Below are 21726 nucleotides of genomic sequence, written 5' to 3' on the forward strand. Positions count from 1 at the left end.
AGGTGGTGGTGGTCTCAGATTTCCTTGGCCTCCCCATGAGAAATTTGAGTGGTTTCTCCATCCTGTATTGTAAGTGTTACTATAAGGATTATTTTGAGGTCGAGGATTATTACCCATATAATTTAATTGCTCATTTTCCATGTTGTGGCTATAAGGTGGGTATTCTGAATTGCTCAATTCTCCTCCACTTGCATTGCATTGCATTACTGGGTGAAACTGTGAAGAACCAAGAAAACCGTCAATTTTTCTATTCAAAAGTTCTACTTGGTTAGAGAGCATGGTGACCGCATCGACGTTAAAAACACCGGCTGTTTTCGTTGGCTTTTTCCTCATGACTTGCCATTTCTCTACGTTTTGGTTACACACCTGGTACTGTTTCACAATAAAAATACTCCCAAATCTTTTAAAACCTAAAATTGATCAATTAAAACCCCAATCAGTCACTTAAATCGACACTTAATCATAACTTCAATGAGACAAACAAACTTTTATCCATAAAAAACCCTTACCTTTGACCGAACAATGGCGATTCCACACACGACAACATCGTTTGGGAAAAACTTCAGCCCCTTAATCCTCTCCAAACACAAAACAACCCCTTCAACAGCGATTTACTAAAACCAAAAATAATAATCACGCTATCCATACTTACCATAACGCACGAAGAACATTGACAGAAATGAGACACAACGAGCAACACACAGGAAAGTAACGGAGACGAATAGGGAGAAATAGAGAAAAAAAATTAGCAATGGGGAAATCGGAAGAGAGGTGGGAAAAGAATGGAACATTAGAATTTAGGGAAGAAAACCGACAAAGTTTTTGAAAAAGGGAAAATAAAAATCAGATTTGATAACCCCTAAATCTCTTAATTATCTTCCACTAATCCTACTACCAATCCACTACTCAGAAACCATTTCCAACACAACTTTAACCGAGAACCAAGCAAAAATAATGCCATTGCCAATGCAGAGAATCGAACTCCAGATCTCCAACACACCAACTCCCTTACCACTTGAACTAGCAAGCTCCTTCTGATATGGATTTACAAATAACTAATTATAAGCCCGCTCCTCAAGTGTAAGGCTTGGATCAAAAAAATACCAAAATTCACCTAAGGTAAGGCTTGAACTTGGGACCTCTCACGCACACCCAGAACACTTAACCACTGAAGCAGACAGATATTTGTGTTAAACAATTACAGAAACATAAACAAATATTTTACGGGCGTTACAACTCTACCCCCTAAAAGAAATTTTGACCTCGAAATTTACCTAATCAAAACAGATGAGGATATTGCTGACTCATTAAGTCCTCAGGTTTCCACGTGGCCTCCTCAGTGCTATGATTCCGCCACAGCACCTTCACTAATGGAATGGACTTTTTCTGCAGAACCTTAACATCGCAATCCAGAATCTGAACCGGCTCCTCCTCAAAAGTCAAGTCCGGCCTAACCTCGATCTCCTCCACCGAGACAACATGGGATGGATCAGAAAGGTACCGCCTCAACATCAAGACGTGAAACATATCATGAATATGGTCCAGTTCAGTGGGTAGCTTCAACTTATAAGTAACTGGTCTCACACGCTTCAAAATTCAGTACGGTCCAATAAACCTAGGGCTTAGCTTGCCCTTACGACCGAACCTCAGAACCTTCTTCCACGGAAAGACCTTAAGAAATACAAAGTCCCCCACGGAATACTCAATCTCATGCCTCTTCAGATTTACATACAATTTATGCCTATCAGAAGCCGCTTTTAGACAATCTCGAATCAATCTAACTTTATCCTCAGTCTAAGAAACCAACTCAGGACCCAAAACCTAAAGTTCACCAAACTCAGTCCAACATAGAGGTGTACGACACTTACGACAATACAGAGCCTCGTGTAATTTCTTCCAGAACCAAGATGTGAAGCGAGAATCTCTATCAGAAATGATCGAAACAGGCATCCCATGCAATTTCACAATCTCAGAAATGTAGAGCTTCGCTAACTTCTGTAGAGAATAATCTGTTTGAACCAGAATGAAATGAGCAGACTTGGTCAATCGATCCATGATGACCCAAAGTAAATACTTCTTAGTGGGTGTTAAGGGTAAACCATTAATGAAGTCCATCGTCACTCGCTTCCATTTTCAAAGGGGAATCTTAACCGGCTGTAGTAAACCAAAAGGTAATTGATGCTCAGCCTTAACCTGCTGACACGTTAGACGACGAGCAACAAAATCTGTAACCTCATGCTTCAACCCCGACCACCAATATAACTCACGGAGATCACGATATATCTTGTTACCACCAGGATGCATAGCATAAGGGCTACTATGTGCCTCCTTCAGAATCGACTATCTCAAATCAGAGTCATTCGGCATACAATTCCAACCTCAAAAACATAATACCCCATCATTATTCAATCCAAAATCTGAAATGCTGCCACTCTCAACCTGGTAGAACCGCACACCCAAAGTCTCATCCACTAACTGTTTATCTTGAATCTGATCAATCCAAGTCGGCTTAACTTGTAACTCAGCTAACAGACTCCCATCATCAAACAAAATAAGGTGAGCAAACATCACCCTTAGATCAATCATCATTCTACGGCTTAGAGCGCCAGCCACCACATTGGCCTTAGCAGGGCGATACTCTATAGTGCAGTCATAATCTTAAAGTAATTCAACCTAGCGGTGCTGTCTAAGGTTCAATTCCTTCTAAGTAAGGAGATACTTGAGGCTTTTGTGATCGATATAGAGGATACACCTCTAACCATACAGATAATGTCTCTAAATTTTTAGTCCAAAAACCACCGTAGCTAAAATAAGATCATACGCCGGATAGTTCCTTTCGTGTGTCTTAAGCTGACGGGATGCATAAGCCACAACCTTACCATACTACATTAGAGCACACCTCAAACCAACATGCGACGTAACACTATTGACCGCAAACTCCTTACTAGATTCAAGCTGTTTAAAAATAGGAGCCTGAGTCAAAACAAACTTGAGCTTCTCAAAGCTCGATTGCTACACATCCGTCCAGACAAACGGCAGACCCTTACGTAGAAGTTTAGTAAGAATAGCTACAATTATAGAAAATCCTTCAACAAAATGTCGATAGTATCCGCAAAACCTAGAAAGCCACGGATCTCAGACATGTTCTTAGGTTATTTCTACTCAGGCACAGCCTCAATCTTTTGAGGATCAACTCGAATCCCCTCAGCAGAAACCACGTACCCTAGAAAAGTCACTTCACGCAACCAGAACTCACACTTGCTTAGCTTAGTGTAAAGCTTCCTTAACCTTCAACTGATGATACCTAGATCGAGGGTCAATCTTAGAGAATACTGAAGCCCCTCTGAACTAATCAAACAGGTCGTCGATCCTCAGAAGCGAATATTTATTCTTCACAGTCAACTTGTTTAACTGCTGATAGTCGATGCACATCCTCATGGTCTCATCCTTCTTTTTAACAAACAGTACTAGTGCTCCCCACGAAGACACATTAGGACAGATAAAATCACGATCCAAAAGCTTTTGCAATTGAGCCTTAAGATCAATAAGCTCTTTCGGTGCCAGGGAGCGATGGACACGGGAGCCATACCACGAAGAAGCTTAATCCCAAACTCAACCTTTTGATTTGAAGGTAAACCTGGTAACTCCTCAGGAAAAAACATCTGGAAAAGCCGTTACAGTTCTGATATTCCCAACAGAATAGTTTATAGAATTAAAAACACTGAAGAACACCAAAAATGCCTCACACCCTTTCCGAACCAATTTTTTAGCCACAAGAGCAGAGATCACATTAGATAGATAATCTCAACGCTTCCCGATTACTACCACCTCCTCATGACTCATAGTCCTCAGAACGACCTTCTTAGTCGTACAATCCAGATTGACTCGGTGCTCAACCAACAGTCCATACTGAAGATTATATCGAACTCTCCAAACGGAAGCTCCATCAAATTAGCTAGGAAAACAATCTCTTGCACCACTAACGGAACATCTCTATATAGTTTACTAACCCGAATAGATTGCCCCAATAAACTCAATACAGTAACCTCACTCGAAGTTCCTTCAACGGAAATCCCTAGGTTTTTAGAAACAGCACTGGCTATATTTGAGTAAATAGACCATATATCTATCACAGCAGTGAATGGTATATCAAAAATAAAGAATGTATCGGTAATGATGTCAAGAGCATATCTATCCACTCAGCGTTGTGTGACATAAACCATTACAGGCTATCTCGTCTCTGTCTGACCAGCACCTCTGCCCGGTGCCCTCTGCCCTCGGCCTACATCGTTACCACCCCTAACCTGACCACAACCCCTAGGTGGCTGCTGAACTGCCCTCTGGCTGCACAAAACCTTGAGCTTGCATCTGATCTGTACACTATGGATAGTCTTTAATACGGTGCTCTGAAGATCCACACCTCAAATAAGCCCCAATCCTCCTCCAACACTCGTCCGAATGGTGCCTACCACAATTGCAACATGGTTGCAACCCAGGTGAAGCAACATGAGCTCCTACTCTAACTGGTCTATCAGATCTAGCTTTTTTATTAGGCCTCTGTACAGAACTCGATGGCTCTGAATCCCTTTTGTTCTTACCTCTCTCTCTATCTCTATTCTGGCACTTCGCACGCTTAACATCTTCAGCGATCTTCACCTTCTCAACCAGAACAAAAAAACTCGCACTCCCTTTACAGAGCTATCACCTCTCATATTCTGATGCCACCATACCTCGAGCATAGCGGCCCAGCCTCAGAAATTCGGCCTCATACTCGGGCATAGATCAGTCACCTTGTGTGAGTTTCAGAAACTCACGCCGGCGAGTATCTACATAGCTAGCTCCCACATACTTGCTCTAGAATACAGTCTTAAAGAATTCCCAAGTCAGACGATCAGGCTGAGTGCCCTCATTAACCATTAACCACCACTAGTATGCTTCGTCGCGAAGCAAGAAAACTGCACCCTTTAATTTCTGCTCAAGGGTACAGTCCCGATCATTCATAATTCTCTCGGTGGCCTCCAACCAGTACTTGGCCATGTTAGGGGCGACTCCTATGACACCCCTAAATAACTCAGCTCCATTAGACCAGATTCATTCAATTACCGACCCTCGGCCTTCAGATCCAGTATTGGGCCCAGCGACCTTCTCTAATATCCTCAGCATGGCTTGGGATAGTGCATCATCCCTAACCGAATGACTCTAAGACCCAGTCTCAGTAGTAGGTGAAATAGGTGTCTCACTAGTGTCCAGATTTGGCATGCTACTCAGAGATGAGGACCCAGCTCGAGCCCCCTATGGCCTCTACCTCGGCCTCAAGTACCATGTCCATGGATACCTCGTGCGCTCATTTTAGTTTTGAAGTTTTATCTACATTAAGAATTTTATGCATCAATTTCAATCTTTATTAACAAATGGTTTATGCAGAAAGTTTCAGAAGTTCAGAGTATTTCAGATGTTTTAGTCTCTAAATGCTTCACTACAGTTTTAGAGAGTACTAACTAATAGTGTTTTCAAAGTAACTATCTGTAGCATCTCAGAATAATTTACCTAAGTTTCAGACAACTTACAGGACCGGCGCCGGAGACTCGGTGTACCACATACTTAATCAAAGTGTTTAAAATCATTTAAAAACCAATTCTTTAAAACAAAATTTTGGAACCCAAAATTTACAGTGGAGTTTTGTAACCTAACTCTGATACCACTAAATATAACACCCTAAACCTGACATAGACTTTATGGTTGAATCTGACGGTGTCACATGATAGGATTTTGAAAACGGTGACGTTAAGTTAAAACCATATCAGTTCATTAGCCCTTATCGCTATTATAACTTTCTATGCACTCATTTATTTAATCGTTTAGAGGTAAGATGTTTTTGTAGCAGAAGCCTTGAAAATCGTTGTGTTTAGAAAACAGTTCAGAATTTTAGAAAACCCTTGCTTTTAGTAAAATCCAAGTTATCTCGCGTTTTGCAGTTATAAAATCATAAAATCGCAGTCTAACCCAAATTAAAAAAAAACAGTCCGCAAAGTCTGAATTACATAAAAACCAGAGTGAACCAGAATATAAAAGTTAAATCGTAACTATAATTAGTTCGAGCAGGTGGTCACCGAGTCCGTCTAAGACTGTGGATTACCTGTACAGAATAAACAGAAAAGAGTGAGTTTATGTAAACTCCGTATGTAACCCCATAGAATTAAGCATGCACACAACCAAAAAATCAGAATCAGTTTGATACAAATTCGGGCTTAAGCCCATTACAAATACAGATACAGATGTGCAAATCAGAATCAGAAATCAAATATCCTACGCCCATCCTCTACACACCATCTCCGACCATCCTTACACACCATGTGGGGTTTAAAACACCCACCCAGCCCTACACACCATGTTGTATTGATGCGGCACATAACAGATATAATACAGCCATACTGCCAGATAATAGGCATAAATAGTTATGCAATTTAACATGCTCAACATGCTATTAATCAGATCACAGATAGTCATACAGATCAGTAATCAGACATGCACAGTACTATCATGCTCAGTATAGAATACCAGCCAATCAGATCAAACAGGTTAGGGTTCAGTTAGCCTTTACCGACCCTACAGTAAGCCCACAATCGTTTGGGACAACCCGTGCAACCCTAGAAAAAAATTCAAATAAATGGGTCCACACGTCCGAATGGCTTGCCCATTTGGGCCCACATGCCTGTGGCCCATACGTTTAGATTGGCCATGCTCGTGTGGATCACACGACCTGGCCCAGGAACCCACAATAGCTCATATGACCCACACGGCCACACTCCGGCCACTACACAGCCATGTGCTGCGTACGGCTATGTCTTTTTTCGACCACATGATCGTGTTGTCACACACAACCTACCATACAGGTGACCACACGCCCGTGTGGCATCGACAGATTACAATTTTGGCTTTCGTCAAATCTCATTTCTCTGCGTTTCGAGTACACGCCTGGTACTGTTTCGCAGCGAAAATACTCCTGAGTCTTTTGAAACCTAAAATTGATCAATTAAAACCCCAATTACTCACTTAAATCGACATTTAATCGTAACTTCAATGAGACAAACAAAATTTTATCCATCAAAAACCCTTACCTTCGACCGAACGATGGCGATTCCATGCACTACAACATTGTTTGGGAAAAACTTTAGCCCCTTAATCCTCTCCTAACACAAAATAACCCCCTTCAACAATGATTTACTAAAACCAAAAATAATAATCACACTATCCATACTTACCAGAACGCACGAAGAACACTAATAGAAACGAGACACAACGTGTAACGCATAGGAAAGTAACAGAGACAAAAAAGGAGAAACAGAGAAGAAGAAATTAGCAAAGGGGAAACCGGCAGAGAGGTGGGAAAAGAATGGAACATCAGAATTTAAAGAAGAAAACCACCAAAATTTTTCAAAAAGAAAAAATAAAAATCAGACTTGATAACCCCTAAATCCTTTAATTATCTGCCACTAATCCCACTACCGATCCACTACTTAGAAACCATTTCCAACACAACTCTAACCGAGAACTGAGGAAAAATAATGCCCTTGCTAATGCAAGGAATCGAACTCAGGACCTCCAATACACCAACTCCCTTACCACTTGAACCAGCAAGCTTCTTCTGATATGACTTTACAAATAACCAATTATAAGCCCGCTCCTCAAGTGTAAGGCTTGGAACAGAAAAATACCAAAATTCACCCAATGTAAGACTTGAACTTAGGACCTCTCACACACCTAGAACGCTTAACCACTAACGCAGACAAATATTTGTGTCAAACAATTATAGAAACATAAACAAATATTTTGGGGCATTACAACTGTGGAGTCACGAATGCTCAAAGATAATAGCTGGCAAAAAGATTGTGCAACACAAAAAGATTGCAGTTGGAATCTACTATTCTATGAGTACACAATCAATCATTCATTTTTGCAGTCAATATGAGCTGTCATTCTTCCCCATTTCATATCATCCCATCACATGCATATCCAGTACAATCATTCTTTAATGCATGCATTCATTCAATCATTAATACTTTCAACATTCTATTTCATTGCATAATAATGATATTCATGATTATATCCATCAATCAATAGTTCAATCATTTAGGCTACGAGACATTCATTCGACATTTAATAACATTGATAAACATAAAATCAGTCATGTATCAAGCAATCAATTAAAAGCAATTAAAATAATAAATTCATTTATTCATATATTCAATCATTTTAATCCTAGTCCAAGACCTAATTGCGTAATCTAGTTCTCTAGATGTCATTAAAAACCTACTCAAGGACTGTTTTGCACAAATAATAAAAGATAAGGCAAAACTATAATTTTTGAGATTTAGAGGTCACACGGCCGTTTGACCAGCCCATGTGTGAAGCCCCAGGTCGTGTGCAATATATAAGGGTAAAGGTGTAAAGCCACACGGCCATGTGTCTTGGCCATATGAGAGATTTCAAGTCGTGTGAAAAAAATAGGGATAGAAAGGAAAACAGGGGAACATGGTTGTGTGAAGAACCATGTGACCCATACGGGTGGGCCACATGCCCAATTGGTAGACCGTGTATACCTGGACAGTTTTAAATTTTGACTCAATTTTTCGTAAAAGACACACACGTGACTTTTTCAAGGTCTCGGGTGACTACCCTACGTTCAAGCTCGATCCAATCACCTACAAAGGTCTTTCAATTGACAAAATACAATAATCAAAAATGAATTTTCAATGTTTGTGGTGGTTTTTGGCAAAAATGTTAAAGATTGATAACGGATTGAAAGATTTAAAGAAAATAATGAAATTCCAAAATTGACAAGTTCTAATAAATCGAAATAGGAATTCTTACCGAAATTTTGATGAAAATACTGGATGTAATTGACGGAAAATCAACCGGTAGAGGAACAAGTTAAAATTGGGAATAAATTTTGATTTGGGAACAAAAATTATTATCAACAATGAAGAGAAAATATTTTTAAAGGAAAAGATGAAGAAGAAAAGGGGAATAAATAGAAATAAGGAACATAAATTCTATTAAGATTCGAAAAGGAGTAATTTGAATTCTAGTTAAGTAAGAAGATATAAATGTGCTGAAACTTTAATTCTATTTGAATTTTTAAGAAGGATAATATATGAATTCTAGATAAGTTTGAAAAAGATAATCAAAATCATATTATGATTAGGATTAAATGCAAGATTAAGCAAACTTTATAGGGTTATTTTGGTAATTAAACCAATCTTTCAAAATCAACAAAAAATGGGAAAAAGTTGGTATGACTTGAACGTAGGTATGCTAGGGGAAAGGAACAAGCTTAACCATTGGACTACTACCCATATCATGAAAATGAAAAGAGTGGGGTTTGAACCTTGAATTCTAGGCAATTTCTTAAGCTCTTAACCACTAATGCTAAGACCCAATTCATGCTAATTTTAGTCACTTAATTGTGTATATCTATTTCGTGTTCAACTTACCTATTCTTTATTAGCTTATACTTTTAATCAATTATTTTATCAACTTATTTAACTTATAGCTTTTAAGACTCTCCTATTTTATTTTATATACCATAATTAATACTCATAATCACGACTCACTATTAATATTTTAATTCACTTTTACCCTTTTTTCCAATTAGGTCCTAACTTGATTAAAATACACTATTTTCAAATTAGATCTCCTAATTAAATGTCGTTTTAGATTAATACAATACAATCTAATTATTCTAACCTCCTAAATTTCAGGGTGTTACAAATTTTACCAATATTAAAGAGACAATGATAGGGACCTCAACATCACAAAGAACTGTGAACTCTTTGGCGGGTTCGTTCCACGCTCACCATACCAATTGTTGATACAGAGTATCAACAGAAGTCAAGATGGTGGTCCAGAATGAGAGGATAGTGTTTTGGTCCAAAGAAAATAGAGAGGAAGAAGAAGCCCCCCTTTGGGACATCTGTCAACTTTTATTATACTGGATTGGATTTTGGGTCAGATTATAATTATATAAAAAATTTATTACCATGACAGCTTAACTCCTGCAACTCTAACTGCCTGTATGTCACATCCCAAAAATTGGGTTAGTAGAAATTGGGTTAATGAAATTAAGAGTGGTCACATCTTATTTTTGAATTAAGGTTGTTGAAATTTTGTCAAGTGATTTAATCTAGTTCAATGGATAGGTGTTGTGGTTGTGTATGTGAGGTTTTGGGTTCGAATCCTTTCTCCTTGAATTTTGTTAAAATTTTGTCTAATCCCTCTATCTTGTATCTTTTGGCTTAAGTAATATTTTCACACAACTGATATTAGAATGATCTTGTTGGTTCAGTGGTAAGATTTTAGTTTACCCTTTAGTTCTGTGTTCGAAACCTTGCATCTGCCAATGAGGGATTTATTTTTGCTATTTCTGCTTAAGCCGTCAAGTGGCAAAGTTTGAGTGGATCTTAAATTCTTTGGGAATCTAACAGGAGTGAGTAGTTGAGTTAGTAGGGGAAGTGGTTAGTTGTTTAAAAATAATAATATAGGTTAATAATAAATTTATTTTTGAAAAAAATCCCTAAAAAATTCACTTCTTGTTGTTATGTCCGACTTTTTTTCCCTACCCATCTCTATTCTTTTTTTTCTTTTTCTTTCTTTTCTATTTTTGTTCTTTCTTTCCTGTGTTCGTCCATTTCGATTTTCATTCATCTACTCAGTCAACTATTGTGTTCTTTCCGGTAATTAGATGTGGTTATCGTGTTATGAGTGTTTGGTTTTTCCCCGTTCAGTTTGGGGTGGAATATTCTATTTGGGGTTGGTGGTTTAAGTGTGTATTGATTATTAGTTTTCTGATAGGAGAGGAGCATATGATTTTTGACGAACCTCTAGGGAATTAAGCGCATAGGCTATTGTTTTCTTGTGGGTAAACATTTAATTTGAAGTTTAGGGTCGTTTTTCTTTATTCAAACTTTGTTGTTACTAATTTCAATTGATGTATCGGGTGTAAGAAATCATTTTAATGGATGTTTTAATTGATGTTTTAGGTTTTGGAATTCTTGGGGGTAGATTTGTATCAAAATCAGTAGAGGTGTGTAATGAAAACTCGAGAAATCAAAAACTACTAAAAATCAAAATTGAAGATATTGACGATACACAACCGTGTGACAGGCTATGTCCCAGACCATGTAAGCCAACAGTCTAGGCCAATTGGTCCATGTGAGCTAATGGGCTAGCCATTTGAGTCGTATGGGCTATACCGACGTGTGAGCCCATTTTCTGAAAATTTCTATTTAGGTCAGATTTGATCCATGAATCATAATTAACCTCTCCATAGGGTCCATGCTACTTAAATAAGACTTGAAAACAGTGAATCTATTAATATGCTTTTGTATGGGATGTGTTTAAGGTGTGTGATTTATACATGTATGATCCGCATTCTATTAATTTTGATGGTATGTTTCTGTGTTACTATGTTTGATATGAGCATTTGATGTCAGAATATGTTAATTTTTATATCATTGAATCTATTAAATAACCGTACAAGTGACTTCATGGAAAAACTGATATGATTCAATAAAGTTTGATAAATCTGTTCTGTAGAGCGTAGACTCCTATGCTTTCTGTTTTCTGTTATTGTACGATAATATGTCCTACATGCTTATCATTCTGATTTTGTATATGCATGCCATGACACGTTGCATAGGGTTTGGGACGATGTTGAAAGGAGGACGATTATGGCAGTTTAATAATCTGCACTATATGATGGTTTAACCACATACTTCTGTTCTGACAACTTGGCTACAATAAAGTGGTTTGACCACATATATCTGATTTAGAAGTTTTAATTGCAAATCTAGTGGTAATGTCCACAATTATCTATTGGTGTGATTTGGTTGGACAAGTTCTGAAGAACTCTATTTTGGTGTGTAGCAAAGTTGGGTAAGAAGTTTTCTAAAAAATATGTACTATGATTTCTGAAAAATATCGCATTTACATAATCATGCATTCTCAGCTTTGCTCAATTGCTCGTGATGAAATTCTCTGTTATACTCTAACTTGTATATTGTGATATGTGTATTCTATGTTTGAGTTTCATTATATAATGGGCTCTATAGCTCACCCCTTTGTTTTATTTTAGATGTTTCAGGTAATTAGTAAGTTTAGAATCGGATGGCGTGCGGAAGCTCGGATTATTTTTTGGACAGATTTTCTGGATAAGTAAATAAATCAGTTTATGATTACTTTATTTCTAATCTTTTGGTTGGTTTTTGGACTTGTTTTATGGTTTTTGCTCATTTTCGTCGGATTTTGGTATTTTTAGCGTAAAACGATGATAACGTACGATTTATCAAATTAGAAATCGATTTTCAAAATTAAATTTGGAAAAAAGAGAAAAAGAGAAAAGAAATTTCCGTTGCTATGAGATTTGGTGGTTTTGTTGTAAAATAAGTGTTTTCGAGCATAAAATTTTCTAACAATATATAAGATTTTTGTCATACTTATATTTCGAAACACAAACTAAAAACAAGAGTTTCTTTTAACAAAATCAAATTGAGAGTTTTTCTGTAAAATAAATAAGTTTTGTACGTAATTTCCAAAATAACATGTAAGTTTGCTAAAAATATATATGTAATTTTTGCGAACTCACGAGTTCTAAAGCTGGATTTAAATTTCTAGGTTTTTAAACAAATTAATTTAATTCCTCTAGTATCGGCCATAACGTCTAGATCGGGGTTCGGGTATTAAACTGCAAGTTCTCTCTGGAACTAGTACCACTCTGATTCTTTACAGAATGAATGAATTGTTGAACCAAAATACATATAATTATATAATAGACATTAAATTTAGTTATATGTTTTCTTTCCATATAAATAACAAGATTTACTTGTATAAAATTTTAAAAATAATAAATTTTAACTTGTATCATTTGGCAACAATATAGGAGGACGTGGGTTCAAGTGCTGAAACGCATTATTCTCCTAATTATGAGTTTGGGAGGGGTGGATAGTTCTAAGCATTATGTCAAAAAGAGCAAATATGATCTGAACCTATAATAAGATTATTAAAAAAATAACATATCTAAATACAATAAATGATGTTTAATAGAAGAATGTTTAATTTAATAAATGTCCATACAAAATTATGACTAATTTTCCATTAAATTCCAAAAAAATAAAATACTTACGAGACTAGGTCAACTGGATGAAAAATGACAGGAATGAGCCAATTTTTTAAAAACGCTTCCAGCTGGAAACTTTTTTAGGTGATACGTAGAACAGTGCTTCCAGCTAGAAGTTCTTTCTACCAAGTCAACAAAAGCGCTTCCACCAAAAAACTCTTTTCTCCTGATTTTTACTTTAATTAAAATATACATTGAAAGGTAAAATTAAAATATAGTTTAAACATTAGAACTCTTTTAAATTAGAAATAAAATAATTTATTCAAAATTGTAAAATATATTTTTAACTAAAAATTAAAAATTATAAGTTAGATAATAATTTAATACATTAAAAGTTAAAATTAAAATATAGTTTATGTTATAAAATAAAAAGACAGAAAGTAAAGAACAAAGAAAATGGGAGAGCAAAAGAGAGAGCGTATTTTATTGATCAACCGAATATTTATAAAGCTTCTCCAAAGTCTATATTTATAGGCATAAGAAGTATAAATGAAGTAGAGATCTAATTCTAATGACTATTAGAATTTAAAATACATCAAAATTTATCTTCATCTTGATAGACATCCACTTAATAATATATTCATAACAGTCCCTCTTGGATGTCCATTGGTAGATAATGTGCCTCATTAAAATCTTACTAAGATAAAAACTCTGTGGGAAAAATAATTCCTAGAGAAGGAAAAAGAATACAAATATCTATAATATGCATAATTGATAACTATTGGAAAGAGTTATATTTTCTGCCTTTTGACCTAGCTAATTGTTTGTACTTAGGTATATTTTGTTGCATTTTAATTTTTATTTGTTATATTGCATTCGACTTGGACTATGTCGAGTTATTTGGTGCTTTTATTGGTTTTTGTGGAAGTTTTGTTTGGTGGTAAGAAAGGAACACGTTTTCGAAGAAAGGAAATAAATAAGTGAAGTTTTGCTGGGGCAAAGTGCAGATAATATGCAAGCATGAGTGTCGCATCAATGCCAGGAAGACTGAGTCAAACGTTTCATGCGCAACTGTTTTAGTTTGAAATTTAAACTCGTACCAGATAAATCACCCTAGAAAATAGGAGAAGATTAACACAAACTGATTGGATGAACTCTATCTATAAAAGGACAATGAAGGGAACCTCAAAAATCATCTGCAGAGAAGTAGAAGAGTAAGAGATCTCAAGTGGAAGAGGAAGCCATCTTCTCGATCAACACAAGACTATGTTGCTGAAGTGTGGACCAGTGGAAGCTGCTTTCTTGACGTTCTTCTGTTATTTCCTTACTGCTCTCTTGTAAACTTATTTGGTTGTAAACGATGGTGATAGTTTAGAATTATATTTTCTAACCAGTGAGTTAAATCTTACTGGGTTGGGGTTATTTTGATGATACTTAACTATTGTAAGTTTCGATGGTATAAATCTGATTATTTTACTGCCCATTCAATCGTTTAAGTGCAACCCCTAAGAATAGTCGATGGCATATTATTCTTATTAAGTTGAGTTAATGCGGGAAAGGTTAGATTACTTAACTAATATTGGATGGCATGAGCAACATTCGAATGATGCTTGCATCATAAAGAAGGAATTACACTGTAATAAGACCTTATATGAGCAGGGGCAGTAACTTGTGCTTTTGCCCCTGAAAGAGGCAAGCCGCTCTAGAACTCTTCTGCACAGTAAGTTAATCAAGATTTTGTCATGGCATTATTGCCAATAAGGTTGATTCTAAGTAATCTTAACCTTCCACATAAATATCGTAGACACTATACTTGATTCCCTGCCGAAATATCTTCACCTTAGCATTCTTAGTTGATTATTTGTTCATTTATATATTATTCAATAGTTACCATATTTACATTCTATTATCACCTTTGTCATAGTAATTCTAGTTATTTACCCATTATCACGTATTTACCTTAGTTTTTACCATAACATTTCCTTCAAACATTTTACTATAGCATTAACTTGACCCTATTAAAATAACTTAACTAATTTTGTGCTTCAATCCAATCCTCGTGGGAACGATACTTACTTACCTCTTTATTATTTGAACCGACGTGTATACTTGCACAAAAATCACACACCATTTTACACACGACAATAATATGTTGCCTAATTAAAAACCTTACTAGGAAAACCTAATGGGGCAAAACCTCGGTTAAGGGAAAAAGAGTATAGCACGTATTTACTCCCCCTTATGAAAAAATCACATAATATCTCATATTCAATGTATTCAATCTTGAATACTAGCTTTCCAAACAACCATTTGAACGTATTTGTTAAGCATTTATATCAACATTCTTTTGAAAGTCATAAGTGAGGGAAAATTTTGGGGGAAATATATTTTGATCTCTTCAGTAGTTTTAACAATAATCATAACAAACTTTAATCATGATCCTTCTATAAAAATACAAATAGGTATTTTGGATTATTTTATAATCCTCTTTCAACTACTATTGACTAAGTCAAATTTACCACATATGTTCAATTATTTCAATTCATATAAATGAACAATTTCCTGATAATTTTAATATGCTTCTAGCAATCTAATTTCTTCAAGGATTTTAATATAAACTTTACTATATAGTAATTCATAAAAGGTTGTAACAACAACCATTAGACACAAGTTAAATCTTTTATGAACTATCAGTTTAATAATATATCTAAAGGTTATTTCATCCACCACAAAAGAATATTATATCTTTTCATAATCAATGTCAAGACTTAGTGAAAACTTCATATCTTTATTCCGCTTTTGCAAAACTACTTCATTTGTACCCTCATTGGCTTTATACCTTTAGATATTTGGATTACTAGTCCAAAAACTCCACGAATTTAATTGTACTTGAGTTGTGTCTTTCTAGTTTGAACAATCTATTTCATATTTATACTTCTCAATAGATTTATTCAAGATTCTTCTTTTATTTCATTATTTTAACAATAATAATGCATGCAAAATCATTGTCGGTTTGACATTTTCTCGAATTAACATTAATTATCAAGACCTCTTATTTTCATTATTTTAATCTTCAATTTTAGATACCTGAATCTCTTCTAGAGTTTTACTTATTATTTATGTCTTGGGTCTCTTTTTGAGCACCCGCCTTCACTAAATGACCATCTAGATTTATTATTTTCTTTTATGAGAATTTTCATATTTGGAACTTGTAATGAGTTATCCTTGTTGAACTTCTGGTTCAAATTACTCTCCCCCTAACTTTTTACAACTTATTATTTCTCCCCCCTAATGTCAGGAAAACATCGAATCAAAATAGTAATCACAAATCATATCATAATTGAATCTCCAAAACATTCAAAACATCTAATAATACAAGGAGACTTGTAATTAATATATATTCCCAAATTTATTTGAGGATTCATTCATCTTTGTGCATTGTGGTGGAGCAATTGGAACATATACGCACATACAAAAATTCAAAGATGAGAAATATTTAGCTCTTTGACTAAAAACCAATTGTAATAGAGAGTATTTCTAACTTATTAGTTTGATGCGTACAACACGTAAATCAACATTATCTCATGTTGAAATAGGAAGTTTAGTTCTCATAAGTAATGGTTTAGACATTAATCAGAGGCATGCAATCAATAATTTCTCTAAACCATTATGCGCATAAATAACAAACTTTTACAAAAGTTTTTCAAAGACAATCTATAAAAGACTAAGATATAAACTCATCAGTATTAGCAAGATGAATTGTCTTAATTGCATGATCTAAAATTAATTATTTAAACAAGTAATCTTGCAAATGACAGGTTGCAAAGCTAGTGAGTTTCTAATAATCAAATTTCATTGAGAACAAGCAACAAATGAGAATTTTTTAAATTAAAGAATCTTCTGGTTCTTTAATGAATGTCCATATGAATTCTCAATTAATTTTCGCATCATATATGATCCAGGATGGTCTAACTAGTCACGCCAAGTAGTAAATGTATTTGTATCAGTAAACTTGACTATCATTTCTTTTACCTTGTATCCACATATAAGTACTATTGTGACATTTACTACTAGAAATATTTAAATCAATGTGAAGTCTATAATTCCAATAAGTCAATAAATATAAATTTCAAATAATTACATGCAATATTCGCTTCTGAGGATATGCCAAAATCTTTAAATGTCCAAAAATAATAATTACAAAATTTATTATACTCACAGTTTAAAAAAAATACAACTTCAGGTGCATCCAACCATAACGAGCCTTAGATAGAATTATCATATTCTATTGCTCATAAGTAAATCTTTTGAAGTCAACTATTTTGTTTTTAATCATTTAATGGGGATGATTACAAAAGAATACTACAAAGATAGTCACAGTCAATTCAATTTAATAACAACAGTAATCAATAACTCAATAGTCCTTTTTGATTCATATGAAATATAATATTTTCCTTATTCACAATCTCAATATGAGATTCATTATAAATATATTTTAAAATCAATGGATTAACCATCATAAGATATTAATATATTAGCTTTTCTAGAGCTTTCGACTAATTTTGTACTACCAAATATTGAAATGATATTGGTTTATATTTTATTTTGCGTTCACTTCGGGGAATGCAATAGATTTATTAGGACGAACTTATAAATGTCCCAAAAAATTCTTAATTTCATAATCACCATCGCAAACATTGCGTGGATTTCAAATCAAAATTTATCTTTTCATGTTTGTCCTGATTAGTCTCCATTTATAATAAATATGATATAATAAATAAATTATAGTAAAATATATCTGAGATTCTTTAACATCATTGCTGTCACCTTGACTATTATCCCGAACACTATTACAAGTACTAAAATAACAATTTAGATCATGCTAATAGCGTATTATAAAATAAAAAGATAGAGAGTAAAGAACAAAGAAAATGAGAGAACAAAAGAGAGAGCGTATTTTATTGATCAATCAGAATATTTACAAAACTTCTCCAAAATCTCTATTTATAGGCATAAGAAGTATAAATGAAGTAGAGATCTAATTCTAGTTACTATTAGAATTTAAAGTACATCAAAACTTATATTGATTTGGATGAACATCTTCTTAATAAGATATTCATAACAATTTAAACATTAGAACTCTTTTAAATTAGAAATAAAATAATTTATTCAAAACTATTTAAATTTTATAATAGTTAAGATTAAAATTAAAATTAAAAACTGATTAAAATAAAATTTATTTAAAAATTGGCTTAATGTTAGAATTAAAAAAAATTTTAAATGTGTAAAGAGTTAATTTTAATATGATAAAAATATCATATTTAAAATAATTTATAAATATTGTTTTAAAATTTTTTAAATTTAATTATAATATTGATAATATGATAAAAAAATATTTAAGTTATTAAATAATATAATTAAAATTATTTTTTTTTCAAGTTTATTTAAATCATACCAAAAAATAAAATAGTTAATTTAGAATATGTTTAAAAAGCTTATATGGTTAATATCAAAATTAAAATAAAATTAATAAAAACTATTTTAAATATCTTGCAAAAATCAAATTTGTTTAAAATCTATTTAAATAATAATGCTTTTACTGACTTGGCAAAAATAACTTCCTACTAAAAGTGTTTTTACTAATTCCGCAAAAAAAACTTTCTAATCGAAGCACTTTTTTGCCTAACACCTAAAAAAAACTTTCAGTTAGAAACCCTTTTTTTTTAAATTCACCATTAAATAGACCTAGTTACATAAATATTTTATTGTTTTGGCAATTACCGGAAAATTAGTCCAAAATTACTGATAAAGCTTTTAACATTTATTATATAAGGTAGGTTCAGTGAGTGGTGTGTAGTAGTGGGAAAAGAAAAAAGAAAAAAAAAATAGAAGCTGATGAGTGCTCATCGTTTGGAAAGATTTATAGCTTTGTGTTTTCAGTCCTTTTAATCATCCAAAACCATTTTCTTTTTCCTTTTGGTGTTTCAAATGGTTCTTCAGTTGGCTATGGAGCTCCCATTCTTATCATATGCCGCACTGTTCATTGTTTCATTTCTTATAGTTAGAACAGTGATTTCCATTAGAAATCATTCCAAGCTTCCGCCAGGTCCGACGGCGTTACCGGTCATCGGACATCTCCATCTCCTCAGCCCCTTCATTCATCAAACTTTTCAGAAGCTCTCATCCATCCATGGCGCCTTGATGTATCTCCGCCTAGGGTCCGTCGAGTGCGTTGTGGTCTCTAACCCTGAGCTTGCCAAAGAGCTTCTCAAGCATCACGAGCTCACCTTCTCCGCCCGCAAGCACACCGCTGCTATTGACCATCTTACTTACAACTCTTCCTTCGCTTTCGCACCCTACGGAACTTACTGGAAATTCATCAAAAAGCTGAGCACTTTCGAGCTGCTAGGCAACCGAACCCTTGGCCAATTCCTTCCTGTTCGTACCAAGGAATTACATCATTTCATAAGCATTCTTTTGGACAAGTCTAAATCAACTGAAACCGTGAACCTAACTGAAGAACTGTTGAAATTAACTAACAACGTCATATCTCAGATGATGATGAGCATTAGGTGCTCAGGAACAGGAGACCAAGCCGACGGGGTCCGAACCCTAGTTCGAGAAGTGACTGAGATCTTCGGGGAGTTCAATGTCTCTGATATCATATGGTTCTTCAAAAACATAGATGTGCAGGGTTTTCGAAAGAGGTTTTTGGATATCCATTGCAGGTATGATTCATTGTTGGAAAAAATTATGAGAGATCGAGAGGAACTAAGGAAAAACAAGAAACCAAATGATGAAGATGTGAAGGACTTTCTGGATATGATGCTTGATGTCTTTGAAGATGAGCATTCCGAAATTCAGTTAACCAGAAACCATATCAAGGCCTTAATCTTGGTCCGTATATATATTTCTACCTTTTTAAGTTTTTCTTCTTTAATATTCATGCTCTGCCATTATATTTTCATTACTATAAATATGTTTGTCATTTCATTGCTAAATATACTACAAACTTAATTGTTCATTTTTGTTTAGGTAGGCTTTTTTGGTTGTTGCAATGGCATAATTTTGTATTTCTAAAATAAATTTAAGGTCACTATTAAGTGTTATTTGTCAAAAGTTTAATTAAATTTGTTTGACTTTTTCTTTTAAGTTATCTTCTAAGTTTCATTAATATTTCCTTCCCTACATACCTAAGCACGATTCTGAGTTTGACTTTTTTCTTTTTCTTACTTTTAATTTTATTTTAATTCCTCTACTAAAAGAGATGGTGAAGAGATAAAATTTAATTTCCAAAGAATTTTAAAGGAAGTAGAAAAAAAAAGAATATTTGGTACGAAGAGATGAATTTTATATATTTTTTAATTAAGATAAAATTGAGATAATGTGTAAATATTGATAGTTATTTTTTAAAAAAATTATGATTAGTTGACATAATGAATAAATAGTAAGTGTTAAATTTATTATTATACAAAATTTTAAACTGCTTATTTCATCAAATATTTAATAATTAAATAACTAAAAAAGAAATTTACAGGCCGAAAATAGTGGTTTAGAAGTATACACGCACTAATGTTGACTACCTTTGTGGGGTTATGTAGGATTTTTTAACAGCCGCTACAGACACAACAGCAATAGCGATAGAATGGGCATTGGCAGAGCTAATCAACAACCCAGAGAAGCTAAGAAAAGCACAACAAGAGTTGGATCAAGTTGTAGGGAAAAGCAGGTTGGTACAAGAATCTGACACTCAATGTCTTCCCTACCTTCAAGCCATAATCAAGGAATCATTTCGACTTCACCCTCCAATCCCAATGATCAGCAGAAAAGCTGTTGAGGACTGCAAAATCAATGGCTACACAATCCCAGCTCAGTCTTTGTTGTTTGTAAACATTTGGGCTATAGGCAGGGATCCTAAGGTGTGGGAGGATCCGCTCAAGTTTCAGCCTGAGAGGTTCTTGAAATGCAATCGACCTGATACTAATATTAATTCAGGGGATATCGATGTTAAAGGTTTGCATTATCAGCTGTTGCCTTTTGGTACAGGAAGGAGGGGTTGCCCTGGTATTTCTTTAGCCATGCAGGAACTCCCCGTCACTTTGGCAGCCTTGATTCAATGCTTTGACTGGAAGCTGCTGAATGTTGACGGTGGTGTTGACATGAGTGAGCGAGCTGGACTTACAGCTCCTAGAGCCCATGATCTCAAATGTGTTCCACTTGCACGCTTCACTCCCACTCTCTTTTCAACTGAAGCAGCCAATTGCCCTAAATCTAATGATTTTTATATCTAAGGATGCTTTGATATATGTATTCCATCTTAGCTTTTAGCAAAATAAGGAATGTAGCCATTTTTTCAGATTTGGTTGCTAAACTTTTTGCCTTCATTGTGATTTCTATTGTTTTCCTTTCTTGACGTACATTTCAATTTGTACCGATGTGCATCAACTTGTACATGCGGTTATCTACTGGTACTAAATTTTAATATTTTAAATTATTTAAAAATTGTTTACCTTAATTATTTCTTTTTGGTATATTTACATTTAAAAATAAAATATAATTATTTAATTAAATTATTGAACATAATTAATAATTTTAAAGTCAATATTTTTATA

General features: G+C 34.3%; 1 protein-coding gene across 1 annotated transcript; it reads left to right on the top strand.

Annotated features, from left to right (window-relative positions):
* The first annotated feature begins 18970 nt into the window (after window positions 1-18970).
* Window positions 18971-21498, top strand: LOC107895096 (cytochrome P450 93B16). The gene is made up of 2 exons (XM_041086074.1): window positions 18971-20011; window positions 20716-21498. Exons 1-2 carry the CDS (start codon window positions 19103-19105, stop codon window positions 21403-21405), a joined length of 1599 nt encoding a protein of 532 aa, XP_040942008.1. The 5' UTR covers window positions 18971-19102; the 3' UTR covers window positions 21406-21498.
* The last annotated feature ends 228 nt before the right edge of the window (window positions 21499-21726 follow it).

The sequence above is a fragment of the Gossypium hirsutum genome, chromosome A13, assembly GCF_007990345.1.
Source record: "Gossypium hirsutum isolate 1008001.06 chromosome A13, Gossypium_hirsutum_v2.1, whole genome shotgun sequence".
Taxonomy (NCBI): Eukaryota; Viridiplantae; Streptophyta; class Magnoliopsida; order Malvales; family Malvaceae; genus Gossypium; species Gossypium hirsutum.